This window comes from Candoia aspera, chromosome 1 (genome assembly GCF_035149785.1).
Source record: "Candoia aspera isolate rCanAsp1 chromosome 1, rCanAsp1.hap2, whole genome shotgun sequence".
In the NCBI taxonomy this organism is placed as follows: Eukaryota; Metazoa; Chordata; class Lepidosauria; order Squamata; family Boidae; genus Candoia; species Candoia aspera.
In genome coordinates, this window is record NC_086153.1 from 166,248,271 (window position 1) to 166,269,842 (window position 21,572).

The 21,572-nt window shown below is 38.2% G+C and overlaps 1 protein-coding gene across 1 annotated transcript; it reads left to right on the plus strand.

Moving 5' to 3' along the window:
- Positions 1 to 210: 210 nt before the first annotated feature.
- Positions 211 to 20,201, plus strand: SUCLA2 (succinate-CoA ligase ADP-forming subunit beta). The gene is made up of 11 exons (XM_063317810.1): positions 211 to 357; positions 7,410 to 7,587; positions 8,715 to 8,814; positions 9,192 to 9,354; positions 11,598 to 11,726; positions 12,632 to 12,770; positions 14,643 to 14,804; positions 14,923 to 15,065; positions 17,569 to 17,689; positions 18,455 to 18,543; positions 19,374 to 20,201. Exons 1-11 carry the CDS (start codon positions 253 to 255, stop codon positions 19,446 to 19,448), a joined length of 1,404 nt encoding a protein of 467 aa, XP_063173880.1. The 5' UTR covers positions 211 to 252; the 3' UTR covers positions 19,449 to 20,201.
- The last annotated feature ends 1,371 nt before the right edge of the window (positions 20,202 to 21,572 follow it).

Consider the following 21,572-nt stretch of genomic DNA (forward strand, 5'->3'; position numbering starts at 1 on the left):
GCCCGCGACTCAGAAATAAAGCCCATGGGATTCACCGTTTCTTACGCGCCGCCAATCTACGGCGACCACCTTAAGAGTCTCTCCCGGTAGTTTCCGCTTCCTCCCTAAAGAGGAAAGAAAGGTAAACCCGCCGAGAGGTCGGACTGCTTTTGGAACAGCTGTGAGGCTCCCAGTTCCGGTCTTTCTGCGCAGGCGCTTGGCGGGCGGGGCGGTTCTCGGGAGCGGAGGGGCCCCGCAGGAAGGAGGTTGATCATGGCCGCATCCATGATTTGTACGCGGTTGGCCATCGCTGCCGCTAGGCAGCTGAGCGGGTGCCAAGGGGGCAGCAGCCAGGCGGGCTTGAACGTCGCTGCCAAGGTGAGCGAGGTGGGCAGGCGGGCTTCGGGTGGATGGGGGATGCGGACGTCCTTCCCACCCTCCCGCCACCTGCTACTTCTTGGAGTTCAGCTGTAGGAGCCACCCTGACCCGAGGCGCCCCGAGGGAGGTCAGGTGCCTCCCCGCCGCCCCCGCCTTGCCTCCTTTGCAGGGGAAGAACACAGATGGAGGGCAGCCGCAGCTCCGGCCATTCTTCCCACCCTCACCCGCTCCTGTTCAGGTCCACTGGCCGGTGCGCTGGCTTATTTCAGCACCTTTCGGGGGGTTTCCAAATCAAGGGTCGGGGAGAGAAGCAGATGCAAGCAGAGAGGGCTGGCCGAAATGAGGCGTGGGGGGCGATCCTGCCAATGACAGTTCAAGCTGTGAGTCTCAATCTGAAGGATAGTGAGGAGAGTTGGGGTCACTTGGCCTAAAACAAGGTCACTCAGAAAGTTCATGGCAGGTGTGCTCTTTCAGTATGCCCTGGGAGTTATAAAGCGAAAACCAAGGGGTTGGCTTAATGACTTCTGGGTGCAGTTTTTGCCCATTTACAAGTGGAACAGCTACAGTAAGGATTGCATGAGAACTGAAATTTCATGTGCTCTCTTGGAGAGGAGAAGAAACAAGGCATTGATAGCAGCAGCCTCTTCTATCACTTCTGTGATAACATCTTCCTGTGCTGTTGACTGTCATTCTTTATTGATAGTTGGGGGAAAAGAATCTGTGTGTGGAAGTTTCACTTAAGTATTCTTGTGGTTTTTTTTTAGTATACAGCCCGAAGATAAAGTTTGTGTCCCTTTAGAACTACTCATATTCCTGCAATACTGTGATTCATAATGTGATCAGAGCTTCATCTAGGTTCTATTAATAGGTGGAGATTCTTGTTAAACTATATGCAACAGTGTACAGTGTATTTACTGAACAAGTTAAGCCAACATTCACTGTCTTTGTTGGAAAAGATATGTGAAGCCTTAGGATAATCAGCTGTCTTAAGGACACATTGAATCATGTTTTAATGAGTGAGATGGCAATCAGGGTTTAAGGGCTCGTCCCCTATAAAACAAACATGCATATTGGTTGCCACCATTGGAGTCTGCTCTTCATAGGTTTGTAGGACTGAATCTTGCCCCAGCCAAAAGAGATGCAGGCAGCCTTCATGTTGATGCTCAGGAGGCTGGAAAGAACTGCCAAACTCTTGCTAAAGATTTTGGCCTCCATCAGTCCACAATCAGGCAGGTACTATACAACTGGAGAAAATACAACACTATTACACTTCCTAGGGGTGGTCATCCAGCAAGAGTCACCTCAAGAGCAAGGCATACACTACTTCACAAGGTCACAAAGAACCCTAAGGTAACACAAAGGACCTGTAGGCCACTCTTGTGTATCTAATGTCAGCATTCACAAGTCTGTCATAAGGAAAATACTGAACAAGAATAGGAGTAGCTGGCAGCTGTGGCTAAGGGGGCCTTTGCACAAGTTCATCTTGTGCACAAATTGTACCCTGTCCTGAACTGGAGGGCCTTGCTCACAGTCATTCATGCCTTAGTCACCTCTCTGTTGATTACTGTGACATGCTCTACATGGGGCTGCCCTTGAAGACCACCCAGAAGTTACAACTGGTCCAGCACATGTTTCATGATTCGCTTGTGTTTCGCAACTGTTGCATGAGCTGCATTGGCTGGCAGTTTCTTTCTAGGTGCAATTCAAGTTGCTGGTTATGACCTTTAAAGCCCTGAATGGCATAGGGCCATGTTATCTACAGGACAACATCTCCCTGAAGGAATCTGCTTGTCCCACCAAGTCAGCTCCAGCTTCCTTCCCTTAAATGTTGCTATCTGGTGGGACCTCAAAGGTGTAACTTTTCTGAGGCTGCCCCAATCCTTTGGAACAGCCTTCCCGCCAAGATTCAGAGGGCCCCACTTTCTTAGCCTTCTTGAGGGCTTTGAAGACCTGGCTGTTCACCTGATTCGATTAGGATAGAAGTGAACCCAGCAAACAGAGTTGGTGGGAAGTTGTGCTGTTGTGGGAATTAGGATTTTTTTTAGGATTTTGTGAGTTTATATTTATTTACTGTTTTTATGGACTGTTACTGTGAGTCGCCTAGGATTATCATGTATAAGATAGGCAGCCATATAAGTTTTCTAAGTAAATTTGTGTAACTTGAATATGCAAAGATATTTTAAAATTTCAGTGACAGTTACAGTACATACCACTCTGCTATGCAAAATTAGAAGTTACTGTAGTTATCAAATTTAAGAAATAGAAACAGAGAATAAATACTTAACAGAACCAAAGCAGCAACTGTCATATAAAACAAAGACAAGGAAAAATGCAAAGTTTTTCACAGTCCCTATCAGGTTATAGTTTAGATGTACAAATTGAATATTACAGCCTCTCCAAAAAATCATTTTCTGCATATAATATATCTCTCTCTTCATGTTCTTTGTTTCTACATCCTAGGAGGTTTTTTGTTTTGTTTTTGTATGCATGGCTTGTGGATTGGCTTCATTTCAGAGGACATTTTTTCTGTTTTTTGCCTGGCCTTTATTAGGCTAGTTTTTAATGGCTTATCTCCATTTGGCATCAGTTTCTCTTTTTTTTTTTTTTTTGGTTGGTTGTTTCTGAGTTGCAGATTTATATCTGACACTAATGCTGAAAATAGGGCAATTTATTCTATGTGCAGTGCAGTTTATGATAGCAAATACTCGAAGTATTTTTCCCCTGTAGGCTAACATGTTGGACAAGAACTGGGGAGACCCATGTTCACATCCAGCCATGGAAGCACAATGAAAGCTTTCGGGCCAGTCATTGTCTCTCAGCTCAACCTGTCCCACAAGGCTGTTGCTGTGGGGAAAATGCTGGTGAGAATAATTCTATTTGACCTCCAGGAGAAAAGGGAGGATACAAATTTAATAAGTGCCTTATAACAAACAAATTACCTAAGAAGAATGCTTAAATGAAACATGTTATCTAAATCTTTAATTTAGAGAATGAATGTACATTTAATTTACCTAGAGATGTATGATGTTAAATATTCACAGAAAAAATAATGCAAAAATAAATTAAAACTAACCTAATAAAGATTTGAGAACACTTTAGGAAGGTTCTGCGTTTCCTGTGTATGAGCACTTAGGATAGGTGGCTATGTGGATGAGAGACAGGGCACCTTTTAAAAAAGAAGAGGTTTTCCAGGAGAAAGAAAGAAGAAAAAAGCCATTCTGTGTGCTCATTGCTGTCAGCTTGGATAAAAGTCTGACACTGAATGTCCCCAGGATCTGTCCTAGGCTCTGTTCTGTTCACCATTATATAAATTACCAGGCTGAAAGAATAGATCAGTCCATGATTTTAGCTGTCATATTGAAAACTATTCACACATCTTTACCTGCCCCCTCCCCAACTCCATCTGCTTGCGTGTTTTCTACTTAGAAAAATGAAAAATTTTAACTGGAGTCATTGAAAGACTGAAGAGAAGCCTAATTACCCCTCCCTCTCAACAATTCTGCTCAGGGCAGCACAGGTTGAGCAGAGTCATTGAGGAGAAGGAACAGCAGTGAGCCAATCCCACTTCTCTCAGGAAATCAGCAATCTCTTTCTGCCAGCCAACTGATTATATGTTACTGAATGGCTGTCCTGCAGGTTAAAAGGGTATGGTACCATTGATGCAGGTTGTTGATTTATAGTGTAAAGGTTTGTTTATCAGGTGTATAGATGGCACAGCACTACAAAGTATAGCCAATAATTTGGAAGACAAATTCAAGTTTTAAAAAGATCTTGACTGTAGAAAATGGTATTTAGTACAGAAAACTGGAGATATATGTGAACCATATATTTACAGGGAAAAGAGGCTTAACTTGCTTTTCTCCCTCTGCAACTGATAGGATGTGTTTACAAGACACACCTATGGTTAACCTAACTGTGGTTTTCTCAGTTAACCTAATTTTTTGGATTTGTACAACACATGAATTGTAAACTAACTATACCAGCTAAGGTTGCACAATATGGTAGGTTAAAATCTGGTTAGTTAATTTGTGATTCATTATGTTGTGCTAACTCATCCAAAAGGGGGTGATTATTAAGTCTCAGTGCCAACCTGGACTCAAATATTGGAGGGAATGGTGATGTCAGGGGCTTTGCCTTCCCTTACTTTTCATAACCCAACTGAAAATAATATTTCTTAAAAGTTCTGAACCTCCCTCTCTCTTCTTCAGAGGTGATGCAGTCTCTTCCAGCAGTCACACATTGCTCTAACATTATTGTTTCAGTTTAAAGTTACTACAGCATATAGGGGACTTATATTTTGTATTTCATGTTTTCTTGTTAGAGTAGTCCAAATGAAGCCACAGAATGTACTGAATCAAGATGGAATCTACATGTATTCTGTTTCCTTGTATAATTATTTCCTCTCCTTCAAATAGGAGAAAGGTTAGTGTTGTTCAAATCTCATCTTACATTCTAGAGTCTTTGAAGGCTTTAGTTAGCTTAAGATCAACAGGGTTTTTACCTGATCATGGAAAATAAGCAGGGCACACTGTAGAGACTCGGTTGCATTCATTTTGCATATGTAACATTTTGGTGACTGAATCTTCCCAATGTTAGACTTATGTGGTTATGATAGTTTGTAGCTTTTTTCAGTATGTTCAGACTAACTCAGTGAAACCTAGCGGTGTTTCTAAATGAATGTATGATATATGGTGCAAATATACAGTAGGCCTTGAGGTTGCATATAGGAGTTTAATCTGTAGCACAAAGAAGGCTGCTGATTCTTTAGATCCTGGAAAGCCACTTATTCCCAGAGGATCTACAGAAAATGAAGTACGATGGAAGATGGTTGGAGCACAGGTAGCAGAAATAGCACAAAATGATCAAGCAAAGGCTAGAGCATATTAATATGCCTATCACATGCCAGTAAGCGGAGTGGCATGTGATAGGCATATTCCTTTCTTTCCGCTGTTGCATCATCTGATAGCTGCCTGACAGAGTTTTTAAAAACTATTTCTAAAAATAGAGGTTTAGAACACAGTTAATTGTTGTAACTCATTTGCAATGTAGTTTAGAGAAGATACTACTCATCTTCATATTCAGTGTTGCATTTTATGCATGTCCAAGGTTCTGACTGGTCTGGTTATGTTGAATTATCAGTTCTTGAGGCCTGAGAATATGGATAAGAAGCTTGTGTTAGACTGCATCTCACTCAATTCCTACCCATCATGGCTGAGTTGATCAAGCTGGAGGGGATTAACTGGATGGGTCAAAAGGGAGGTTTCATCCTTGAAGGATGAACAGTTGCTGAATGTAAGTGGTGTATACTCAAAAAATTAACACTGGTTCCTTTGTATCTTAACAGTAATTCATCTGTAAATATCTCCTTTCAGGTTAAGGGAATTTGGAAGGTGGTGGCTATATAGCTGCAGATGCTCTTGGAAGAAACAGATTATCTGGTTCTGTTTCAGTCTGGTTTCAGTCATGGTTATGGAACCCAATGGATAATCTATATAGGAAGAGAGGTACAAGGAATGCAACCTTGTTGATTCTCCTTGACCTCTCAGTGGTTTTTGATTCTGTTCACCATAATATTATTCTAGACCAGTTTTTTTGGTTTGGAAATTGGGGACATCATTTTACAATGGTTCCATTCCTATTTATGGAGCTATGATCAGAGGGGGATCATTGGGTGGCTATATCTTGGTCATATGATCGTCAAGCTTGTTTGGATTCTATACTGTGTCAAATGCTGTTTGAAAACTTTATGCAGCCTTCAGGAGCAGTCATCAGAAGAAATGGAGTGATGTTTAACCATGCATAGAGACACAAATTGCCTCCAGGACAAAGTTCCTCTTTTCAGCTACAGCTGTTCCTGGACAGGGATATGCTCTGAATTAGTAAACTTGAGATTTGATTATTGCAATATGCAGTATAGGGCTATCCTTGCTATTACAACTTTAAAAAGATCACATTTGTTTGGAAGGAGCTCTCATTTTGCTACCAAGACAGATTCAGCATACTTACTCTGACAAGCAAAACCTACAGAATCTGGCTATTGGATATAATACTTGCTCCAGTACTTGATACTGCTTATCAACTAAAATCTAGTACTAAAATCTTGAGGGTACAGCATGCACCAGGGAGTCGTTTGGAGAGCTTGTATCAAGAATGCCTTCCATTATGGCATTTGGTCTGCTTGGTTACAGTTTTGTTGGGCCTTATGCATTTGGGGTTTAAGATGTGTGTGTGCCTCTACCCTGACCTTTGTTTATATGCAGTTGCTGCATGTTTTTGTTTGGATCATATTTTGGGGGGGCAGGTGCCTTCAAGTCATTGTTGATTCCTGGTGACTGTCTGGACCAGTCCCTGCAGTTTTCTTGGCAAGGTTTTTTGGAAGTGGTTTGCCCTTGCCTTCTTCCTAGGGCTAAGATGGAGTGATTGGCCCAAGGTCACCCAGTTGGCTTTGTGCCTAAGGCAGGCCTAGAACTCACAGCCTCCCAGTTTCTAGCCCAGTGCCTTAACCACAACACCAAACTGGCTCTCTTGGTTGAACTTTGTGTCCTTTAAAAGGCTGTGCACTGTGAGTGCAAGTGAGCAGTTTCTCCCTTGACCCCCAGCCTCTCTACTCATGAGAAAACCGCAAGACTTCCATCCCACAATCTCCCCATGAGCAGCTGTCCGGGGCACAGTTGGGCGAGGCACTCCTTTATCCCAGTCTCTCCTTTATCCAGAAAGACTTTTGCCAGTGAGAAATCACCACTGGCCACCATTCACTATTGTTGTGCCATCTCCGCTACTTTGGGGACATCTAGTCTGCCATAGAACCTCACCCAGAAGCCTTACTTTAAAGCTTTTAGAATAATGTTTAATCAGATATTGATACATTTCAAAACAAATACATTCATGGAAATATCTTGTTACTACCTTTTCAGTAACGGTGAAGTATTTCATTTTGGTTCAGTTGATAATTATATACTTCTGCAATGGTCATGCTGTTTGTTTGAAGGAATAATGTTAAATGATTAATTAAAATTTTGTTCAATTGAAAGTTATGTTCTAATCTCCATAGATTCTAGGTGGAAATCCTGGTTTATTTAATAGATATGTATTTCAAGTTCAGCAACGAAGGAACTTATCACTGCATGAGTACCTGAGTATGGATTTATTGAAAGAAGCTGGCATTTCTGTTCCATATGGATTGGTTGCAAAGACACCAGAGGAAGCTTACAACATTGCAAAAAAAATAGGTATATGACTAAAGAGAATATATGCAATAAAATTACTGGTTTTTTTCATGTAATACCCTGTTCTCATTCTTCAAATACCAAAATCATGTGAGATTTTGACCATTTTAAAAATATGTATTTATTTTAACCCCCACTGAAGGAGTCTATCTATATGAACCACGAAATTGGAAAGCATTGCTTAGCTATTCTGGTAGATGTTGGGAGGAAACTATTATAAATTTCACTAATCAGGTAAATGCTACTAAAAATTATATTTTATCCTTTATTATGTAGTCAGCTGATGAAAAAACTCCATTGGAAGAAGTGCTGCAGCTTTGTAATAGCAGCTGTCTCTGCCTAACAGTTTTTATGATTGAGCTTCTTTCCAGTTAAACTGTTGTTGTTCTTATCATTAGCTTTTTATCCCACCTATTTTATATGTGACTCAAGGCAGTGAACATACCTAATACTCCTGCCTTCTCCTATTTTCCCCACAACAGCAACCCTGTGAGGTGGGTTGGGCTGAAAGAGAGTGACTGAAAATTATGTTTGATTAATTCGGGCTTAGGGACTTTATTTTGCTCTATTTCATGATTAAGCAGTCATACAAATGTGAACACTAATAATTATTTCTTTATAATTGGGAATGAAATTAAAAGGAAAGGCAGGAAGCTTTTTGTTAACACTTCATTTTTACTCCAAAAGAGCTAAAATATTCTTGATTTTTAATGCTCAGACATCCTGTGACCTCATGCTACTGTTCTGAGCTTTTCTGGAAGTCTCAGCTGACTGCTTACAGAAGCATTTGCAATAGCAATCCCCTTTCACTAACAACTTTCCTAGCGCACTTCTGGCCTGTTTTAACTAGAAAACAAACAGCAAAGTTACATATTGAGAAAATAGTTCACAATCTTATTAGAATCTTTCTTGAGCTGTATGTTTTTCTGGCTTGACACCAAGGAGACTTGACAAGAATAAAAAGTTGGTTTCATTTTTTTATGTGGAGAAGTGTTTCTGTCCCTGAATGCATTATTTTGTCATTGATTTTCAAAGCTAAATGTACAATTGCTATAGATTAAAATAAGTCATACAATATTGAACATAATATTCAAATTAAGACAGCTCTTGTCTACCCCTTTTTATTCCAGGTGCAAAGGATCTTGTGGTAAAGGCACAGGTTTTAGCAGGTGGCAGGGGAAAAGGAACATTTGAAGGTGGCCTTAAAGGAGGAGTGAAAATAGTGTTTTCGTAAGTTGAAGCAATGGAAGAACGCCACTTTAGATCTTACATATATACTACATACAGACATTTGCTTGAGTATTCTCATAATGTTTATTATTTGAAACATTGGCTGTAAGAAAAATAATGCTGGATCTGGCCTATCTAGTCCTACATTTGGTACCCATTTGGCCAGATAATGCCTATGGGATGCCTACAGGGGGAACTTGAGCAGATCTTTTCACTCGCGTTCCTCAGTAACTGGCTTTAAGAGGCTCTCTGACCCCAATAATTAAAGTTTACATCTAGCTCCAGCAGCCTCATTCTCCATCCAAACGTAGTAGAATAACATTTTTAAAAATATGGTATTTCTATTTTCCTCTATCTTTAATACTTTTTTTTTTTAGTCCTGAAGAAGCAAGAGAGATATCCTCAAAAATGATTGGGAAAAAGTTGTATACAAAGCAAACAGGGGAAAAGGGCAGGATATGCAATCAAGTATTTATCTGTGAACGTAGATATCCCAGGAGAGAGTACTATTTTGCCATAACCATGGAACGGTCATTTCAGGCAAGTACATCTGTCAAGTACATTGTTCTTGTTTGAGACAAAAACTCATCCTACTGGTAGTTTGTCATGGGAAGCAAGTGTATAATGCTTCCATTCTCATTCTGCAGGGGATTGCTGGCAAACATTCTTTTATTAAACAGCTTCAATTATATTTAACATATGATGATGCAGTTTAACATTTAATTACATATATGTAACATTAAGTATGTCGTGAATCTATAAGATGCCTAGTTATAGAAGAAGTGCTTATTAAAGTAAAGTTAAGATTAGAGCTGGACTTCATTTTGGGGTGTTTTTCTTCCTTGCAAAATGCCTTTAGAAGATTCTCAAATTGCTTCTTATTTGAACATATTTAACTGGGGAATACTCTGGAGATTGCTGCAAAGAGGGTAGCAGATGCTTCCCTGAAATACTTCAGAATGTCTCTCTCTCTGTCTGTCTAGGCACCTTTTCACTAAGAGCTCAGCATGGTTTACATGAAGTTTCTCCTAATTTTACCCTAGAACAGCAACCCTGTTAGAATAAATGCCTGGCTCAGTGTCATTCAGTGAGCTCCAGGTGGAATGGGGACCCAAACCTGCATCTCCTTGGGCTAAGTCCAATAAGTTAAATGCTGCATTACACTAAATGTCTTTCTCAGGCTCTGTATTTAATATGTATAGCAAGACTCTTGCTAACCTAACTCTGGTCTTTGCCATCCCTTTGTATCCTCCTAAGTATTCAAGAATTACTCTGGAATATTTCAGTTGGGAAATAAAAGGAAATATGCCTTTTTTGTTGTTGTTATAATTGTATTTTTCTCTATTTTTAAATTTTACTTTACTAGATAAGGAAAAAATAGAAAAGGGAGTCATAAGCATTATATTATTGAATAAAAATACCAAAGCAACTGCATATAAAAAGTTTCATGTATCAAGCTGCATAAAAGTATCATGTATCAATTTAGAACTTCAGAACATTATCAAAATCAAAAAGCAGTAATTAACTACAACAGCCAGTATAATATGAATCATAAATCAAAGTGAAGAATTACAAAAAAAATCTAATGTAAGAAGTGTGTCCTTTTTTAGCAAATCAAAAAAGCTTAGATGTTAAAGTCTTATGTGAAGAGAAGCCCAAACTTTGGATATGGCAGAAGCCCTTATGTGCATATCCATAATCCTTGCATTCATAATTTACAATCTATGAATGGTTTCCAAGTTGAATTCAATTCTGTTATCACATTTGTTTTTCAGATATGAGATTATTCAAATACAAGGTTATGCATACACCCCAACTTAATTTGCCATTCTTTATAGAGGGAATAATACATGATTTCCAATGAAAAGCATAAAGTGTCCTGGCAGTTATTATCTTATACAAAGCCAACCCAATATAATTTGTGGGAATATAAGATTTGGTAATGAAATATCATGCCTATTTTTTGAACAGCACACAGCACTGAATGTGAAGCATCAGTCTGTCCACAAGAGAATGCCATTATACAAATTTATGCAAATGATAAAATTTGCATTGTTTGCATAATGCCATCATTACACATCATTAATATAGACACCCCCTGCCCAGTTACCCTGTGGAAATAGGATTTTGCTATATAAAAATCTTGTTCTAAAATCAATCATATAATTTCCAGTTTTCTTTAATATAATTTTATAGTATATAATTAATATAATATAGAAAAAGTGATAGCTTGCTTGCCGCTTTTGGGTTATGGCTGGTGAAGAATTTGAGGGCTGGCTGGGTATTTGGGAAAATGTGGATAGAAAATATTGCATTGTCCCCTGGCTTGGATTAAAACATTTTTCAATAAAATGAAAACTTTGAAAGCTGTTTGGAATTCTTATCTTTATGTAGGGTACTACAAGATGGTACCAGATGGTACCAGACCATTACTTTCTTTGACAGCCTACTTATATAAAGAAATCCATAAATGATGTGTTTTTTTCATACAGGATTTCTATCACGGGTTTTGACAAAGAAGGCTGGAATACTTTTCAAAACTTAAAATTATGTGTCTATCTCATTTATGTTAATAAACTTTTATTGATTACTTATCTTTCACTTAGTCACAAGCATTCAGCCTTATTAGTTGCCATATAGCTGATACATGGCTCAGTTTTCTAGAAGCCTATTAGAAAGCCTCTGTTCCACCCAGGGCCTAAACAGAGTATGAACGAACATGGTTTTTGGTTTTAAACTGTATTAATACAGTACTAATCTGCTGAAACGTTTCCTCTTTTCAGGGGCCTGTCCTCATTGGCAGTTCGCAGGGAGGTGTCAATATTGAAGATGTGGCTGCCGAGAATCCTGATGCAATTGCAAAGGAACCAATTGACATTGTAGAAGGCATTAAAAAAGAACAAGCTATCAGGGTAATGAAAGGTGCCCTCCTTCCTCAGTGGCAGCACCTGTACAGCTGAGTGGTATAACCTGTTGAACTGATAAAAATATATTGGATGGGTGCCCAGGGAAATGTTTCTAGGGAAAGGAAGCTGCAGTATAGATAATTGTAATTTGTCCCTGTAGAATATATTGATACAGTGTATGTGCCTATTTTGTTTGGCATGTGTGCTTTGTTACGTAACATCCTGTTCCACAACAGAAATGCAGTACAGGAATTTTAATAATATATTAAATGTTTTTAGTAGCATCATCATTTTTGTAAGTTCAATAAGTGCCAGAGAACCAGGTCTTCAGTCCGTCTACCTCAATGTTGTCTATGTTAACTGGCAGGTGTATTGCTGTCATAATTCACAGGCTCTCAACATACATACATACATTCATTCATTCATTCATTCATTCATTTATTTATATAAAATGGAGGATTTGCATGCATTGGCAGAACTTTTTAAATGTATAGAAACTCATAACAATTTCAGTTTTAAAAAAATAAGAATTGAGTTGGGAACAAAGACAAAAATGTTAGTTTATCTTTGTTTTGATACACAACTGCTCAATCACAACAATACTACAAGTGGATTTCTCATTTTGTTTTTCCCAAAAGGAATGACTAGATATTCAATGATGATCACAGTGCAAATTTACAGAGGGGAGGGCTTCATGTTTTACATATGAATATATTGCTTTCAACAGGGTTTTTTCCAAAGTGTTTAAAATGTAGCCTGGGAATCTTAGCAATATAGCTCATCCCCTCACTGCAGATGCCACTTACTACTGAGTGTCCCAGATGTATGCTATGCATATTCATTTGTAATATAATGTAAAATAATCCAGTCTTTGGTTTGTTACTGTCTTCCCTTTTTATTTTCTTTTTTAGCTAGCCCAGAAAATGGGATTTCCTGTTAATTTGGTAGATGAAGCAGCTGATAATATGATTAAGATATACAACCTCTTCATTAAATTTGATGCTACTATGGTAGAAATAAATCCAATGGTTGAAGATTCAACAGGGATTGGTAAAGTACTTTCTCATGGACTTCTTTGATATGATGACATGTAAAAATCTTAAGTTTCAGTATCCAAGTTATGGTTTCACTAAAAAGGAAATTATGAACAATTAAAATTTACTCAGGATATCATGGTATGATGGAAGGGCAATCTTTATATCCATATTGCTGTTCGGTCTTTACAATGGTTCTCTTGTAAAATGCTGTATATCATTAGTCTTCTAGAATGTGATGGGACCAATTTACTGCAGCTGCTGTTAAATGTAAACCATAGCTTAGCATTGTATGTGCCTCAGCCTATGGTTTCTTCAACAAACTATCATCAGATCAAACATGATACAGCATGAAGTCCAAGCCTTGTAGGTCTGTGAACAGTTGTTTAAAAAAATGCTAATCACAAGAGGAATCTTTTGTGGAATCTTTAAAACCAAATCATGTCAAATTAGTCCTGCCTCCTTTTCTTTGTACAACATAGGAGTCCTATGATGTAGTATATTTTGATTTTGGCAAGGCTTTCATTATACTCTTGTTGGCAAATTGGTAAAATGTAGGGAAGATTATACTATCTTATGGGGATATTTATCTGTTGTAATTGTTTGATGGACTGTATTCAAAGAATGCTCCTCAGTCTGGTCTATTTGGAAGAAGTGAAGAGTGAGATCATCATAGTTCTATTCTGGACAAGTGTTTACTAACTTTATATCAGTTTTGAATAAAGAAATAGAAAAGATACAGCACTATAAGGATGGGAGTCTGCAGAAATGCAGAATGGTTCTAGAGTTATAAACCAAAACTAAATACAGATCAACAGCATTATACAGCAGCTAAATAGACAGGAAGTATAGTGCCCAGTTCACAAGAAGTAATTGTCACTTTATTACTTTATTCTGCTTTGGTCAGACCTCATCTGGAATTCTGTGTTCAGTTGTGGGCACCACAGTTTAAGCAGGATGTTGACAAACTGGAATGTATCCACAGAAAGGTGATGAGGTGCTTGGAAACCAAATCCTAAGAGGAAAGGTTGAAGGAGTTAGTATGTTTAGTCTGGAGAAAGGACAATGAAGAAGTGACATGACAGCCATCTTCAAATATTGAAGGCTGTCACAGATGATGGGGCCGATTTCTTTTCTGTTGCTCCAAAGAATAGAACTGGAACTAGTGAGTTTAGTTAACTCCAAAAAAAGGGGGAGGATTTAGGTAAAATTCCTCTTACAATTTGTAAACTTCTGAACCTGAACAGAGGTTGCTGACCCACAATGGCTCCTCACCTTATTCCATGCTTATTAAAGTGGTAGTGGGTGTAGTTCAATGCCTTCTCGAGATGCCCTGGTTCCCCATTCTCATTGCTGGACTAAACCTTAGGAGGATAACCTGATAATACAGGCTATTTGTTGGTGAAACAAACTGCCTCAGAAAATGATGGATTCTAGATCTAGATACTGGAAAGCACAGGATTGATGGCCATCTATTAGTGATGCTCTAGCAGAAGAGTTTCTTGAATTGATGCCTTTCTAATTTCATGATTCTTTGAATTCAGTCGTTTAGAAGTTAGCCTACTTGGGTCCCAGAAGTATTATGGGATAGTGAAGGAGGAGGGTGGCTGGAATCTTGCCACAAGTTTGCCCAGTTTTTTTTTAAGTTATAAACAAACACAAAAACTGAGAAGAACAGGTACCTACAAAGTGGAAGGCAGACATGTTACACTGACTCATATATTAGGTCACAAAGAATGCAGTTTTCTGTCATTTTGCAGAACTGCATTTAATGGGGAAAAAAAAAGTGTGACATCACATCTAACTTCCAGAACTTATTTTTTTAGGAGAAGTTTAAGTTTTAGTTTTAGTGCTAAGGGGTCTAAACACAATTTGTTTGTCTTCCAAGTGATGTGTATGGACGCAAAGATAAATTTTGATAGCAATTCGGCTTATCGTCAGCAGAAAATCTTCGACCTGCAGGACTGGACCCAGGAAGATGAGAGAGACAGGGATGCAGCAAAGGCAGATCTCAGTTACATAGGACTAGATGGAAGCATTGGATGTCTGGGTATGTTTTGCTTGTCCAACAGAGGAAGCTCAAAACGCTGATGCTTTAGATTGCTGTGATTCTTTTTTACCCTCACCTTTTTTCTGTCTTTCTCTCTCCCCACCCCGCACACTCACAGTGAATGGAGCTGGGCTTGCAATGGCTACAATGGATATAATTAAACTCCATGGAGGCACTCCAGCAAATTTTCTTGATGTTGGAGGTGGTGCTACAGTGCAACAAGTAACTGAGGCCTTTAAACTTATAACTTCAGATAAAAAGGTATGAACAGAGTTGCTGTTTGGAATCCTTGATTTATCTCATTGTTTTTCTTTAAAACTCTTTCTGAGCTGAAGGTCCCAAATGCCACGTGTATCATAAACAAGGACTTTTTTCAATCAAGTTACCTATTGATTACTTAATAGATAGCACAATCTCACATACATTTATTCAGAAACAAGCCTCAAAGTGTGTTGTCTCACTAATCAGTATTCACAGGCTTATAGTCTTGTGCAGAAAAATCATACTACTGTTTATTCATTGTTGAAAGCTTAAGTTGAATATTTGTAAGGCGTTCACTATTTGCCCACGTGCATGAAGAAGTCCATTTTGAAAATGTTTAGGGTTCTTTGTGTCCTTGTTTTGCCAAGACCTTTGGCTAATGCAAGTAAAATTATTTTTTCTACCATTTTCTACAATGGGACATTATAATGCATACATCTGGCTCCCTGGCAGCTTCCCATTCAATGACTGACTAAAGCTAGATCTGCTTAGCTTTCATAGGTTTCTTGTAGCCTCTGCTACCTGCTCTTTCTAAAACTAAATAGATGCCCATACAGCCACATCGTATCCTATAAAATCACCCAAATGCTTACAACAAGCTGTGATTAGTCCCATGAATCTCTCTCTGCAGGAGAGGAGCCCTTCTGAATAGCATGGTCTGTTGCTTGCCTAAGAGTCTGCTGCCTGATTTTCTGGAATACTTCCTTCTGCTGCAGCCCCACATTAATGCATTGTCACAGTTCCAGGGGGCTCCTCCAAGAGCTTTTTTGGCATTGCAGTCAATAAGCAACTCAGCTTTTACTCAGCCCTCATGGATTCTGATTTTCATTCTTTGAAACAGTCTTTCAATTTATATCTGCTTTTCTACTCAGAAGAGAACTCAGAAATGTGTATTGTGTGGCAGTTTATACACACAATTATGTAAAACAGAAGTATTTCTATAGAAATATAGGCTGCAAACAATATTATATGGGTAGCTTTTCCTTTACATTCTGCCACCTGCTTTGCATGTTTATTAAAATGCACTTTGTATTTTGGAGAACAGATAGGCCATTTGATCCCTCCAAGCACGCTGGGTTTTACTGTTCACTCAATTTAGGGTTTTTAAAAATCCTCTATTGCTTCACTAGTTGCCATAGGGTAATTATCCAATACTTTCTAATTTTTAGCACTGGACGTTATCTAGTGTGTGTCCATTTGATATATCAATTTTTATAGATAACTGTGAGCAGTAAACACAAGATTAAAAACCAACAGAACAAGAATAAAAAATAACGAACAACAATAATATAGTAATAACACAATGGCACCCATTTAATCTGTTAATAGATTATCAAAAACTATGGGGGATGATTTTAATATACTTACCTGAAAAGGTTGCAGTGTCTTCATTTTAAGATTGCTGAATATTATACAGTTATCCTCTAAATATCTCTCAATGTTGTCAAAATATAGGCATGTATTTTGCTAACAAATTGTATTTCCAAAATGTGTGATAATTATCTGTCTTAGAAACGAGCAATGTACTAATACTTTTCTGCTGTGTGTGTGTGTGTAGCTATTTTTCTAGACAAAAATTTCACTGTTTCAGTGAACAGTTTCACTGATCACTGCACTTCGTTAAGATTTAAAACTTCTTTCAACAGAGCTTTGTCTTTATCAATATTACATATTTTTGGCGAGCCAACTTTTAAGATAACTCATGCTTTTAAATTCCCAATCTCACTTTACCTTCAATCTCAGCTTTTCTGTTGCATAGTTTATTTTTAAGTTTGAATATCTACAGATTTTTCCTAGGAAGATTCATATCCTTGCTTCATCCATTAAGGCACTAAACATTATTTTCTTCCTTTTCTAGTTGCCTACCTATAGTATTTATTTCTTGCATATGCCAGACCTCACTGTTGAAGATGAAAATGCCTAGCTAATATTTGCAGTCTCCCAATTCTAGGAGCAGTGAGGAGGCAATAATAAAAGTGCCAACTTCTTTTTGCAAGAAGTATATGGAGCTAGTCTGGGTCCTAGATGTGTTTTCCTGGATTGATAATTGCTTGCTAGGTCTTTGAATATTTTTTCATGTGTTTAAGTACTGGGATGAGCGTGCACATCTAAACGTGAATATGGAAATAGCATTTCATGTATAATTGTAAGATTTACTCTCTAAATCAGAATAAAAGGCTTGCAGGATTATGACCCCCTCCTCAACTTCCCTGAGTCTGGATAGCCACCTTGCTTTAAGGAGGAGGAGTCCAAATAAATAATGATTTTAAAAAAGAATCAAGTTGAATCTTTTAAGTCTGCTCCATTACATAGAAATTGACCCACTCCTGCCAGTGTGAATGATAGATATGTGTGGATTTTCTACAGAGAGTCATTTAATTGCTTATGTTCCAAAAATTAATTGATTAAAACAATCATTTTCATATGAATCGGAAAAGCTTAGAGAATCTGTACTTTCAATAGTTCTTCAACTTATGGTAATATGTATTGCTTATTTACACAGGTTCAGGCTATTCTAGTAAATATTTTTGGTGGCATTATGCGGTGTGATGTGATAGCCCAAGGGATAATTATGGCAGTAAAAGATTTGGATCTAAAAATACCTATTGTTGTACGGTTACAAGGTGAGTGTTCCAAATATAGCTGAATCCGAAACTATGCCCATGAATCCAGAACTGCTCTTTGTTTTTTTATCCATCCATTGACAGTAAAAAAACAACGATCTTAACACCTATTTAAAAAACAAAATTCATGTTAAAAACCTATATAGACCTGGAGCAATTGCTTTAGCTTCTACCACTTGCAGTATCCATGGGCAGTCCACCCCCCCACCCCCCACCCACCCCAATATCCTTGCTTGAAAAGAACAGTTGCCAAGTAGATCTGGTTATATTTACTAGGGCGGGGTGAGGTGTGGGCACACTCAGTTCTGGTATGCAGGAGATTGTTCGGTATTGTAAATATCTTTGTACTATAGTATCATATTGTCTTATTCAATATTTTTTTGCCAGAAGAGCAAAGAAGGATATACTGAACCAAGATTTCTGTTGGGAATTATCAACTGTTCTACTAGGCTTGAGCCTGTTTCTGTTTGTAAACAGGTACGAGCTTTGTGCTCAATCAAGCTGTTGGGTATTGGCCTGTACCTAGAAACCGGGCTGGAATGATAATAAAGCAATTTAATTCAGAAATCTGCACTTGACAGAGCTTTGACATTAGAGTCAACTCCTAACCCCTTAGAGACCCATAAATCATGGGAAAAATCAGTGGGAAGGAAGGAATGGCATGAAAGCCACTCCAAAAGAGACCACTCTGTGGTATGAATATTGCACATTATTCAATTGAGAGAAGTAATATTTTAATCCTGAAACAACCATATAATTATGCAGGTACACGAGTTGATGATGCCAAAGCTTTAATAACAGACAGTGGTCTGAAAATACTTGCTTGTGATGACTTGGATGAAGCTGCTAAAATGGTGAGTGAAAAAGTTTTCACATATTTTTGCCAGTGGTTCTTACCACAGGGTACTCTCAACAGTTGTTACAACTGATTACTAATTATGCTGTAGGGACAAAATTTCATGCTCTTAAATACAGAAATTCAGATTGCAGTAGAATTTGTCTAAATGTATTCAAGCCTGGGTGGTATATATTACTCCTTAATCTTCTCAATTGTATAAAGCTCCCAGAGTTCGTTTTGTGCTGGAGCATCACTCTTAGGTGTCAATGCCCTGATGACCACTCACCAGTTAATATTAGAACATCAAAATCTTTAGACTTTTTTGGTGTAGATCAGAAAGCCAACTACAGCATCATGACTTTCAGAATGATTTGTGTGGAACTGTAAAAACAACTGAGGAGTGAAACCAGTGAGGATAAGACAGTGAATAGAAATGAGATTTGGAGAGAGAGGAAGAACAGGTGGATGCTATAATGTTGAAGCAGGCATCTCTGATTATAAGAAATATAACTTGAGCTCTGACTCCATACATGTCTCAGAAAACCACAGGGAAGCCACTTAGCTGAAGATGACACATCATACATTCTTGATACACCTGAGATACACTGGCCTAACCTGTCCAAATTTGCCAATCTCTTTGATGCCACTACCTTACTGAATCTGTGTAGGCACGTACCTAAAAGGGGCACTTCATGGCTATCTGACATACAATAACTTGAGCTCTGTTGAAAAGTGGGCTTACAACTAATACAAGTTCACCTGTATTGTTGAATTGCATGTAGAATTATGTTACCTCAAGTTTTTCTGAAAAGAATATCTCATGGTAATTTCTGTTTTGTCTTCCAGGTTGTGAAACTTTCTGAAATAGTGACCTTAGCAAAACAAGCCCAAGTAGATGTTAAATTTCAGTTGCCAATCTAGTCAGATACATGGTTAATATCCCTAATCCCTCATCATGGTTTGTTCTCTGAAATGCTGTTCTGTTGCTTTTCTTCTCCCCTCTTGCTTTTATGTCTGTCTGTCATTTGGTGTGTGGTAGTTTTAACGACCACATACAGGTTTCACTTTTCTATTAATATTCAGAACGTTCATTGTAAAATAATGGTTGGATGCTGATCACTTAGTTGCAGATCTTAGTTCCTTAAGTTTACAACTGCAGAATGAGCAGTTTTTGATATATGTGTTGTAAACAAAAACATGCAGATTTGTTTTTTCCAAATATAAGTTTGATGTGAATAGGATTTTCCCTTTGCCTTTCTGATAACTAATCAAGTTACAAGACTCATGAGAATAGATATGAGCAGTTGCAACTGCAGCATTCAAGAGCTGTTGAGGAGTAATTCAGGACGCACAAGCATATTAGGATATTATGATTGGCATATCCTGATAAGGCATTGCATATTGAAGATATTTATATTCTGCAGTACAGTGAATAAAGGGAGCATCTCACTTCCTAGTTATGGACAGTACATCTCTTTACTTACTGTTTTCTGAAGCAACAACTCCTTGAACATGAGTAACTTAATCACTACAGTAAATACTGTAACACTTAATTCGTAATTTCTGGTACTTATTTAAAAGTATCATGGAGTTTTCTGTTTGTAAACAAATAAAATTTATTTATCTTAGTGCTGAGCAGACATAGTATAAAATAATAAAGTTCTGAAAAGCTCAGCACTGTTCTTAGTTTGATTTGTCAGTATGCTTTCACTTAAACATTGCAGTGAACTTTGCAAGCAGATCATTTGTGAAACTATAATACATTTGAAGCCTCAATTCTCTGGACCGCCTTTCAGTTGACTTGGGTGCAACAGACAAAATTTTACTTTGGACTTCACCACAAATAACAGACAAAGTCCATTGTTTCCAAAAGCAGCACAGACAATTGATGTAGTTGATGACATTTGTGTAATTCTGTATTTGACATTTTTACATCACTTGTTTCATTCTGGGTCATCTTTTATGCAAATGACATAAAAATGTAAAACTATCACTCACCACCATCCTGCCTTTCAAGAATAGCCATGTTTTCTACAAAATAATGTCAGATCCACTCTACGCTTTGTCATGAATTGAACTAGACTTACGAGTGCCATGGAAGTTATGAAATACTAAGCTGCTCCAGAGGAGGGGTGCTGAAATCCACCAAAATAATGAGTTCTTGTGAATAGTAGTAATAGATTAACATCATCCTGAAGCTCCTCTGTACAGGCAGGGAATTGCTTGAGTAATGAGATACAGATACAGAATCCCAATCTGGTGTACTATTATTAGATGTACTCAGTCAGATTACTTGATAGGTTGGATTCTCAATCAACCTCTACGACTATGTCTTCCATCTTTAGAATTTGCCTACAGCTGGTAAGTACAGCTGAGTCAGGTTGACACCCACTGTTCTGCAACTACATGTCTCATCAGTTCATTCATTCATTCATGATTGAATTCTGGGTTATAGAACTTTCGGGGGTATATATCAGCAGAATGAAAATGCATATACGCAACCCCACACTTTGTCACGACAACTGCATGCTTCTCCCAGGGCCTAGCTTTCTCCTGCTTCAGTTGTGTGCTGTTGAGCAAACTGAATTCTCCAGAACTGCAGCTAGAAGAGGAGAGAGCAGGGCTGGCACAATCCACACATCCAGTGCCATAGATACGACATAGGACCTTGGAGGGCTTGTCATCATCTAACTTTTTTGATGAATCTACATCATTGTCTGGAAGAGTCTTTCAAAGGTGGAAGAGAAAGGGCTACAATTGTTACTGTTCTTTTTCCAAAATCACTCTGCCCTTTAAGAGGAGGTCAATTTAAGGAGGCCCTGATGCCTTCTCTCTCACAGCAGCTTACAAACCACCTCAAGAATTTTTAAATGCATCAGATAACAATAATTTCACAATCAAAATGTGGAAAGATACAAAATTATTAGTACTATGATTTGCTAAGTACTGCTAAGGATGACTCAACTTGCTAGATGAAGTAGCAAGAGTAGCCGAATGCAAGTCATAAATAATATGTAGATTTCACAACTGTTTGCAAAAGAGGGA

What these genes read in the sequence shown, in the direction of transcription:
- SUCLA2 (XM_063317810.1), top strand. Translation starts at nt 253, where the DNA reads ATGGCCGCATCCATGATTTGTACGCGGTTGGCCATCGCTGCCGCTAGG. An exon ending in TGAAGATTCAACAGGGATTG is followed by an intron (nt 12,771 to 14,642) that starts GTAAAGTACTTT and finishes TTGTCTTCCAAG; the next exon opens with TGATGTGTATGGACGCAAAG. An exon ending in TGGATGAAGCTGCTAAAATG is followed by an intron (nt 18,544 to 19,373) that starts GTGAGTGAAAAA and finishes TTTGTCTTCCAG; the next exon opens with GTTGTGAAACTTTCTGAAAT.